Source organism: Electrophorus electricus, chromosome 16 (assembly GCF_041902795.1).
Source record: "Electrophorus electricus isolate QZ-2024a chromosome 16, ASM4190279v1, whole genome shotgun sequence".
NCBI classification, from domain to species: Eukaryota; Metazoa; Chordata; class Actinopteri; order Gymnotiformes; family Gymnotidae; genus Electrophorus; species Electrophorus electricus.
Genome location: NC_137512.1, coordinates 25,077,689 through 25,088,209, shown reverse-complemented (window position 1 = coordinate 25,088,209; position 10,521 = coordinate 25,077,689). Strand labels below are relative to the sequence as shown.

The following is a 10,521-nucleotide window of genomic DNA, read 5'->3' as shown; positions in this document are numbered from 1 at the left end:
AGTCTTGGGCCACTCTTATTTAACATATACAGGCTTCCTCTTGGCCAAATCTTACAAGATTTTGGCTACCTTACCACAACCACACAGATGACACTCGGATTTACTTCCCCAAATAATTATGGTCCCTTTGATTCTGTCCCCATCACTTACTGAATGGGTCAAAAGGTTCTGCAGTGGAATAAAGCTAAAACAGAGAATATATTTTAAGTCAGGGTTAGCTCATAACATTGGCACACTATAACAGACTCTGATCTCAGTTTTAGCAGTCATATCAAATCAATCACTAAATCAATATTTTATCACGTGAAGAACCTCAACAAAATCAAAGATTTCCTGACAAAACCAGACCTAGAGAAACTCATTCATGCTTTTATCTGTAACGGTACCCTCCCCTTCCCACAGATCACATGGTACGGCCCACGACGTGCTCTGGGAATTGTCTGTTGACTGTGTTGACTGTGATGGCCCTATTAACTGTGGCCACGCCTCCCTGTATCACCTGTATCTATCACGTGTTTATATATGTATTTAAACCCTTGTCTTTTGTAACAGTGTTTGGCAGTCATTTGTTCATGCTCATGTTTGTGCTGTTGTTCCTCAATCCCCAATCTGCTGGCTTTAAAGTTGTACATTCAATATAATGTATACAGGCCAACAAAATGCATCTGCAAAAGTTCTGACTAGGAGCAAAAGAAGAGAACACATGACGCTCATTTCTAAGTTCTTACACTGGCTATTGGTATACTACAGAGTTGACCTTTAAGGCATTATTACTGGTCTAATAATCCTTTAATGGAGTAAGACGAGTGTATCTATGTGATACACTGCAGTGCTATGAGCCAAGCAGAAACCTCAGATCAGATGTAGTCGGTTAATCCTGCCTAAGAGACATACTAAGCATGCAGAGGCAGCGTGTAGCTATGATGCTGTTTATAAATGGATCCAGTGGCTTTAAATCTAAACTAAAAACATCCTTTATTTGGTGAAGCTTTCAGCTCGGGTAAACACTTTTCCCTCAGATCCTGTAACAGTGCACTGTTAAACACTACTGTGCACTTTTATATGTCTTAATTCTTCATTTATTCTGTATTTATCTTTATCGCAACACTTTATATGTTTAATCTAATGTTGTGTAACTTATATCTTAATAAGCTTTATCATTTTTCTTTGTGTATGTGAAGCACTTTGAACTGCTATACATGTAAAAGCCTGTACAAATACATTTGTGTGAGAGAGTTTCGGATTGACTGGAAAAAGATGGCCTGCAGAATTGCTTCTTGTGTGGCTTCTTGTGTCACTTCTCCCACACACAGCTGTTGGGGGGTCAGTAGTAGTGTGGTGTCTTCTATTTGTCGTCTTTTGGTTTATGAGTTTTGGCTTAGCCAACTAGTGTCATGTTGAAAGTGATGTGTGTTGATCTTGGGTAGCCAGTTAATAGCACGCAGGCCAGCAGATTTAAGTGCAATAGGAATTCACCATTATGTTGAATATAGTTTACATTTTTTGTATACATCCAATTCAATAAATCCTAAGTTATAACAGGTAATGCACTGTAGGAAAATGAGCTTTATTTTAAAAAATAGAAAAGACTGATTGTACTGGCATCACTAAATGTTGCATCCAGCTGTCCATGAAACTAAACAACCCCATACAACGATTCTCAGGATCCACAATGTGATTTTCAGAATATTTTATCATATGAATGGTGTAAAACTGAAAATACAAACAAATCAATAATGCTTACGTAGAATTATAAATAAATATATTTGCTATTAATTGTAGCATATGCTGTTCTATAGTCAGCAACCCGAACACTTTCCATCCTTACCACTCGACAGTTGGTGAAGATTCAACAACCAGTGATAGACATCATCTCAACTTCATTATCCAAACATCCACTTAAGCCACACATGAGCAATAATAAAATAGTATTACTCACAGGGAATAACACTGTCCTTCTAAACTAGTAATAAACAGATTATGGTGGATTTTGTAGCACTCAATCCAATGTGCTCTCCCTGAACACTTCCTGTCTCACTACTTCCTACTGTGTTTTTCTGTTCAGCCAGCAGGGGCCGCTAGAATGCCAAACATTTATTGGCCTGTCCAGAACACCAATTACAGAATGTTACCAATATTTAACATAGTTCTTCATGGTACACATTTATATTTACTTGTGTACTGTGTGTATGTGATGTATAATCTCATATATTTCACAGCCTTTAGCCGGTCAACTTCAGTGTTTGGAGGATGTTTAGTTTCCAATAGTAGGTACGTTTGTTCTCTGGTCCACTGCTTTCATGTGGTCATTGACCCAGTCAGAGACAGGATCCACACAGAACATCTTTCCACTAATCATCTTAAAGCTGGAACAGAGACAAAGGTACAGCAATGTTCTGTTAATACAGCAGGCCGGTACTAAATAACCCAAGATGGCAAAAATGTACCTGTGTGGGAAAATCACAGTAAACATTCCTGATGTAAATGCCAATATCAGTGATAATTCGCTGTGGAAGATTCTCCCACTGAGCTTAATGTGAGTGTGAAAATCAGCTCTTAATGTTGTTGCTGCAGCACCTTCACTGCAGCGTTTCAGCAGGAAGTCCAAACCTGATTCCAGAAATGGTTCACAGATGCAGTGTGTGGACTGTGTTACATATATGAAGGGCTGTAGCAGGCGTGTGCTGCCTCTCAGAGCAGGTGATGCTCACACCACAGCTTTGATGGAGCAATCGCTTCTGGTCCTGTTGTAGGACACGATGTGCTTGAGGGGCAACTTCATCTGAGTCAGTTCATAACAGCAGTCTGCAGGGTTAAGATGAGGACCTGGAAGACATCAGCAAACAGTTCCAGACAAAGTTATTATTAGACCAGTATATTCAAGGAAGGTTGATACAGTGTATAACCTCTCAGGTATATATCCTCCCCTGTGAGGGACTGGGTTCAGTCCCTGTCTGGGCTCCATGTTATACCAATAATAATCCTTGGAAAAAGCTCCTATCACTCGACCTGCCTACCTGGAAATTGTAAATCACTGTGGATTAGAGCATCTCCAAAATGTGTAAGAAATGCATCATATAACAGAGAGATGGAGACTCACCACTAGAGACCAGCTGGAGAGAACAGAGCAGCAGCACAAACAGCAGAGCACACAGGTTCCTCATTCTAGCAGAATGTCTGATTTCACACAGAGAGAGACTGTGAGGTCAGAGTGGGCCCTGTACTACAGCACAGAGGAGCTGAGTGAGGAATGAGCTGCACCTCTGCATTTATACTCGGAGACAGAGCTGCTTCTCTGTCTGAAATCCCCTATGGTTCTAATTTGAAACATAGTTCCCGGTATAAACCTTCTGCCGCTGTGATGTCAAGGTAATAAAATGATGAGAAGCTGCAGGAAGTGTGGATGACCAAATTTGGTCTCTGTGACAAGTCTGGGATTGAGGAGAGGACTTACTAAAAGATGCAGTGTTATTGTGATAGGTACCAAGGGGATGAATGAGGCTGATGTTTTTAAAAAATATTACAAACGGTGATGTGGTGATAATGGTGTCTGCTTGTTTCAAGAACGCTGTCATCATACCAGTTCCCAAACAACTGAATATCTCCTTGATTGACTACAGACATGAATGACTACAGTCATCAAGTGCTTTGAGAGACTGATATTACATCACCTCTTAATCCTGTCTGACAGCCTCTACGACCCTCAGACATTCACATACAGAATTATTAGGTCTGTAGACGATACCTCAATATATACACTACAACCTACAACACTTGGACGGTCCTGTTTGGAGATTTTAGCTCTGTGTTTAATCCCATCATCCCTTATGGTCTCAGGTCTAATGGAGGCAGATCAATGTGTGCTTTCCTGTTTGCTACTGGATCCACAACTTCCTGTCCAACAGGAAGTAGCAGTGCTCCACAGGCCTGTGTTCTCTAATTACTCTGCTCTCATTACACAAATGACTGGACCTCTAACAGTGACTGTGTTAAACTTATTACATTTGCAAATGACATCATTCTGGTCGGTCTCTTCTCTACCACCACTAAGTCCAAATACTATAAGAAAGTGAGGCATCTGGTGTCCTGGTGTGGAACTACCAGACTGTAGTTCTTGTGGAGATAACCTTTGATTTCAGTTGGAAGCTAAATCTTCTGGTACCACTGGGAATTCTCAACTCCACAGTGTACAGGACAGAGTCTTACAAATCTCTGATCACTACCATTCAGCAGGAAGTGAAATGGAACAGACACAACATTGCAGTCATGGAGAAAGATAAATAATATATAGAGAAAGATAAAGAAATAGCAGTGTTCAGGTTTCTGTAGTCCCAGTCCCATTTTGTTTGGGTGTTTGTGTGGGTGTGTGTGGGTGTGAGAGGGAAAGAAATCTTGGTCATTATTATTTTTGTAATGCTATTCTCACCCAGTTGTTATTTTTGTGGACAGTAATGAAGGTACCTGTGCTGATGTGGGTAGGAGGAGGAACATGAACATGAGATGTGACATTCAGGTTCCACTGTGACACAGGGACTTCCAGACCCACTGTGTGCGTCTCAGTGGCCGCCTGCGATTTTAGAGTTGAACATTATTTCACCACCACATAAAGTGGGTACTTCACACAACCACAAACTAAATACAACTGACACAACATTCACTTTTGACTACAGATGTTGCTTGTATATTGTTTATTGTGGGTATATTGCTTGTATATTGTGTATTGTAGGTATATTGTTTGTATATTGTGTATTGTAGGTATATTTCTTGTATTGCTTGAGTCAACAGCAGCCAGAATCAAATTCCTTGTGTGTGTCCGCATACTTGGACTGTAAACCTGATTGATTCTGATTCATGCTACACTACAGGGATAGTAAGAAATCTAGAAAACAAGTTCAGTAGAAGGTGAGGGGGGTTGACGCCTTGGTGACACCGTTAATTGAGGAAGGGAGCAGGAATCTCACCCAAGCAGACGGGATGGGAATACGTGCACGGATCCTCAGCCTCATCCAAACAGAAACAAAGGGATTGAAGCGCACTAGATTTGTCTAGTCCAGGGAGAAAACCAGAGTCCACGCATGTCAGGGACCTCAACTCTAACCACGACACCAGAAACACAGAAAATGGCAGAAAACACATGCAGGAACACTGCCTGCTACAGATTTCTTTTCCTGTTGAACAACTGACAGAGGGGGGAACTCTTTTCTGAGACTGAGACACGAGGGAAGACTGTCCCTCATAGAGCAGACAAGAAAGACAAAGGACAATGTAGCCCAGTGAAAATATAATGAAAAGATAGTAATAGTTCCTTTAATAGTTGTGTTTTGTGGAATTTTATTTTATAAATGGGTTACATGTTGTATTTGGTAATGGGTAACACAATACTGTATGGAGAAATTTAATGTGCTGTGTATCCTGACTTTGTTCTGTGGAGTATCCAATCCCGTGACTTCTTCACGGGTGACGTGGGAAGGAGCAGGAGAGAGGAAGAGAGAGGTGAGGAAGAGGCGAGGAAGCAAAACGTAAAACAGCGAAGTGACCAAACAGTGTATCAGATGAAGAATCAGTACTAGTTAAATCAGTGTGTGAGAGAATTTTGCCAGATGAGGGTTTACGCAGCCCAAAAACGTCCATGATGACCAGTTAGTGTCGCTGGTAGTCGGTGGCGTAGAGAAGGAAGAGCTAAAAAGTAACTACGGCCAACTCGCTCAGCTGGTCGGACAGTTAAAGTTCACGTCCGAGGGGTATCATTTCAAGGAAGATAACGCAGCTGGAATTGCTGATAACCCCCCTGTGTGTGGGAAGATCTGAGGTGCAAGTCTCGGAGAAGGGACAGGATTGATCTGAGAGGCTCCTCCGTGTGTGCTGTGCTAGGAGAGGTTACTTCGCAGAATGGACAGAGAGCAAAAAGGACAGTAATGTGCACCCATAAATACCTGAATCTTCACTTAGACATTATTTCCTTTATTATTTCCTGCTCACTGAGTGAAGGGGCCACTGTTTTTCTGTTTTTCATGCTCGAGCCTGCAACGTTTTTGTCGCGTGTGGACAGTAACCTGCTACGCCACTTAACAAGGTTACAGACTCCCAAAATTAAAGGACTGGGTTTGAAAAAGGGGTGTCTTATAATAAGGGCAGGTGTGATGCTGATTTACTGTGTTCTTTCTTAAAGTAAAAACTGTTCATTTTCATGTTTGATGATCATTTTTGTTTGATGTCTTAACGTATCACAGTAATAGTTGTTTGATAGGTATTACTCATTCTAAGTAAAGTAAACCCATAGGTTGGAGGAGATAAGGACAAACTCTTGAACTGGGAAGTCTGTTATATTAATCAAGTCTAATTCGTGACATGTTACAAACCCAGTGGCCATCCTAGCTTGAGGAGACCCTGGGGCATTACAACATTCTTGTGGGGAAATTCCTACTTGAAAATTCCCAATTTACACACATTTACCAGCAAGCTTAGCACACATGTAATGCACATTAACAGTGGCCTTTGTGACGCTGTTAGGTAGGGGTGTGGCCACTGTAGCAAAATCAGAATATATTATATTGGTGAAATGATTGTGTATGATTTAGTATTGCAATATGACTAGAAAATGCAGGAATTGCTATCCTCTCTTAGGAACGTATTTTGTTGTGTTGTACTCTTCATTTGTCCTGAACCTTAACTGGAGAAGAGAAAATTTTCTCCACCGGCTCCTTCTGGTGATGAACAGCTGGCACTGTGAGCCACCTATTACAGACCCATTGTTATTTAAGACACTCATAACAAAGGACACATTTTGGATGTTCCGCTGGTTTTACCACTCATTAGAGTGCTAAATAATCTTTTAATACTGGGAAATATTAGTCCAATTTTGAAACATCTTCATCGGCTCCTTGTACTGTATCGTGTACAATACAAAATACTAGTGCTGGTTTTTGAAGTTTCGCATGGTCTTGCTTCTCTTAATTTTGGTGTTATGTCCTGGGGTGTTATGAGATTGTCATATGTGCTGTTGTGCTTTGAAGTTTGTTTTTATAGGTTGTCCACATGTAGGTGATCTAAGAGTGGCCAGTGAGAGAGTGCAGATGTGACTTATCTTTTCCATATGTTTCAGGTTTCAAGTTTGGTTTATTTGTCACATACATAGTCAAACACAGTATAACTCGCAGTGAAATGGTTGAGAGCGCTCTGTCCAAACGGAGGAAAAGAAAACAGGGGTGCATAGAGAAATATAGATATTCTATATATGTGAAATATATATATATATATATGCAAAGAGACGACCTGAATGGCTGACAGGACAATGAACTGATGTGTGTGTATCTTAACTACTATTGATCTTGTTTGGAGTTGTAGGGTGGGTGGTGTGTTTTGCGTTTACTGTCCTGTTTTTGTATTAGGGAGTTAGGGGAGAAGTGTTGTGTGCTTCCTTTTTATTTATTTTTTTGCCTGCAACAGGGCCGTAACACGTGGTAGTTTGCTTCAGTCTTATTCTCCAGCATTTACTCTTCTGACTTCCTTCTGCTAAAGGTTCTTCACTCCAAGCTGTGTACATTTGGTGTTGCTGGCCCCAAGTTGTGGAGGAGCCTTGTGTGCTGGTACATTGTACAGTGTCCTTGGTTGTCTTGAAAGGTGCTTATTCAAAAAATTATTATTATTATTATTTATTTACTTATTTATTTTTTGTTATTAATGTTAATGTTATTAATGTTGTTGTTGGATAGACAAAGTCAAAATGAATTGTTATTAAGAATTTCTGATTGTGGGCATCATTTTGCTGCCTGTGTTGGTTTAGGCTTAATTAGTATGTGTATGGATGTATGTTTACGGTTAGAGTTCATATGCAAGATTTTCCAAAAGTCAGTCAGAGTATTTTTGCTTTTTTTTTTTTTCTGGATTTCTGTAGCTCTAAAAAGACTTTGAAGTAGATGTAATGAAATAAATTGCTCTGTTTCTAATTCATTTGACCTTTTGAGTTAAAACACCCCACATGAACATAAACTAGCACAACATAATCCAACTAAACGTCAATGAAACAAAGATGAACTGATGAACACCAGTAGAGGCCGGTGAGTTACAGTTGACCTTTTACACTGACGTGTCTGCAGACACAACAGTCTGTAAGGGCTGGTTTAGGAACAGTAGTATTATTACATTTAATCTGCTCCACTCTCACATCAGTGTTTTGGTATCTGCAGAATAATAATCATCAACAATAATGACTAATAATGTTTTAGTCTGAGTACAGTGTAGGGGCCCAGATGATTCAGAGTGATTTCTGAGCTTGGTACAGCAAACTGTTGTTTTCTGGTATTTATGGTTAGGGTAAGAGTTAGGGTTAGATTTAGGGTTAAGGTTTCCTCATACACCAGGAAAGGCTTTCACTGGTTCAAGTGCAAAAGGAATTCAGCTTTATGGTGAACCTCTTTAAAATGACATTTTTCTTTTTCTGTATTTTCTGTATTTCCAACTCAATAAAGCATAAATTACAGTGAGCAAGACATTGTAGGAAAATTAGCTTTATTATTAATTTAGAAAAAGGAAAGCCTACAGTATTTACATATTTAACATAAATGGCTCCTTATGGCAGACAGTTATATGTACACATGTATATGTGATATGTAATCTCATGTATTTCACAGCCTTTAGCTGGTCAGCTTCAGTGTTTGGAGGATGTTTAGTTTCCAGTAGCAGGTACGTTTGTTCTCTGGTCCACTGCTTTCTTGTGGTCATTGACCCAATCAGAGGCAGGATCCACACAGTACATCTTTCCACTAATCATCTTAAAGCTGGAACAGAGACAAAGGTACAGCAATGTTCTGTTAATACAGCAGGCTGGGACTAAATGACCCAAGATGGCAAAAATGTACCTGTGTGGGAAAATCACACATTCCTGATGTAAATGACACTATCAGTGATAATTTCCTGTGGAGGGTTCTCCCACTGGGATTAATGTGAGTCTTTAAAACCATCTCTTAATGTTGTTGCTGCAGCACCTTCACTGTAGTGTTTCAGTAGGAAATCCAAACCTGATTCCAGAAATGGTTCACAGATGCAGTGTGTGGACTGTGTTACATATATGAAGGGCTGTAGCAGGCGTGTGCTGCCTCTCAGAGCAGGTGATACTCACACCACAGCTTTGATGGAGCAATCGCTTCTGGTCCGGTTGTAGGACACGATGCGTTTGAGGGGCAACTTCATCTGAGTCAGTTCATAACAGCAGTCTGCAGGGTTAAGATGAGGACCTGGAAGACATCAGCAAACAGTTCCAGACAAAGTTATTATTAGACCAGTATATTCAAGGAAGGTTGATACAGTGTATAACCTCTCAGGTATATATCCTCCCCTGTGAGGGACTGGGTTCAGTCCCTGTCTGGGCTCCATGTTATACCAATAATAATCCTTGGAAAAAGCTCCTATCACTCGACCTGCCTACCTGGAAATTGTAAATCACTGTGGATTAGAGCATCTCCAAAATGTGTAAGAAATGCATCATATAACAGAGAGATGGAGACTCACCACTAGAGACCAGCTGGAGAGAACAGAGCAGCAGCACAAACAGCAGAGCACACAGGTTCCTCATTCTAGCAGAATGGCTGATTTCACACAGAGAGAGACTGTGAGGTCAGAGTGGGCCCTGTACTACAGGACAGAGGAGCTGAGTGAGGAATGAGCTGCACCTCTGCATTTATACTCGGAGACAGAGCTGCTTCTCTGTCTGAAATCCCCTATGGTTCTAATTTGAAACATAGTTCCCGGTATAAACCTTCTGCCGCTGTGATGTCAAGGTAATAAAATGATGAGAAGCTGCAGGAAGTGTGGATGACCAAATTTGGTCTCTGTGACAAGTCTGGGATTGAGGAGAGGACTTACTAAAAGATGCAGTGTTATTGTGATAGGTACCAAGGGGATGAATGAGGCTGATGTTTTTAAAAAATATTACAAACGGTGATGTGGTGATAATGGTGTCTGCTTGTTTCAAGAACGCTGTCATCATACCAGTTCCCAAACAACTGAATATCTCCTTGATTGACTACAGACATGAATGACTACAGTCATCAAGTGCTTTGAGAGACTGATATTACATCACCTCTTAATCCTGTCTGACAGCCTCTACGACCCTCAGACATTCACATACAGAATTATTAGGTCTGTAGAGGATACCTCAATGTATACACTACAACCTGAATGAACCTGAATGAACAGTGAAACTCAGCATATATAATGCACATTGTTGGGAAATATATGACTGAGGGAAAACATGTATAGAGTTCTTCACACATGGCGAGGATTCATGTATCTGACGACGTTGTACAGAGTGAGATTTTGCTGGAGTCGGCAAGGGAAATGATTCCTAGAGCAAAGGTGTGAGTGTGTGAACGTGTGTGTGCTGTAGGCTCTAAATGTGTCCAGGAGAGTAATAGTTATTGTGTGTGTTTCAAACTCTCAACAGGTTGGCACTACTGTCCTATTGTTCTATCTATGGTAGCGTGTACACATATTGCCCCATGTGAGCGCTAGCATAAGGTATCG

General features: G+C 40.6%; 1 protein-coding gene across 1 annotated transcript; it reads right to left on the bottom strand.

Annotated features, from left to right (window-relative positions):
• Positions 1-1,570: 1,570 nt before the first annotated feature.
• LOC113588417 (uncharacterized) lies at positions 1,571-10,017 on the bottom strand. The gene is made up of 7 exons (XM_035532339.2): positions 9,508-10,017; positions 9,119-9,233; positions 8,669-8,777; positions 4,462-4,567; positions 3,101-3,202; positions 2,712-2,826; positions 1,571-2,366 (listed from the first exon to the last, which is right to left on the bottom strand). Exons 1-7 carry the CDS (start codon positions 9,569-9,571, stop codon positions 2,255-2,257), a joined length of 723 nt encoding a protein of 240 aa, XP_035388232.1. The 5' UTR covers positions 9,572-10,017; the 3' UTR covers positions 1,571-2,254.
• Positions 10,018-10,521: the final 504 nt, after the last annotated feature.

Excerpts from the sequence above, each read along its gene's own strand:
- LOC113588417 (XM_035532339.2), bottom strand. The coding sequence starts at position 9,571 with ATGAGGAACCTGTGTGCTCTGCTGTTTGTGCTGCTGCTCTGTTCTCTC. Across the intron at positions 9,234-9,507 it reads TCTCCAGCTGGTCTCTAGTG|GTCCTCATCTTAACCCTGCA; the intron begins GTGAGTCTCCAT and ends GATGTCTTCCAG. Across the intron at positions 8,778-9,118 it reads TGCTCCATCAAAGCTGTGGT|CTTTAAGATGATTAGTGGAA; the intron begins GTGAGTATCACC and ends TCTCTGTTCCAG.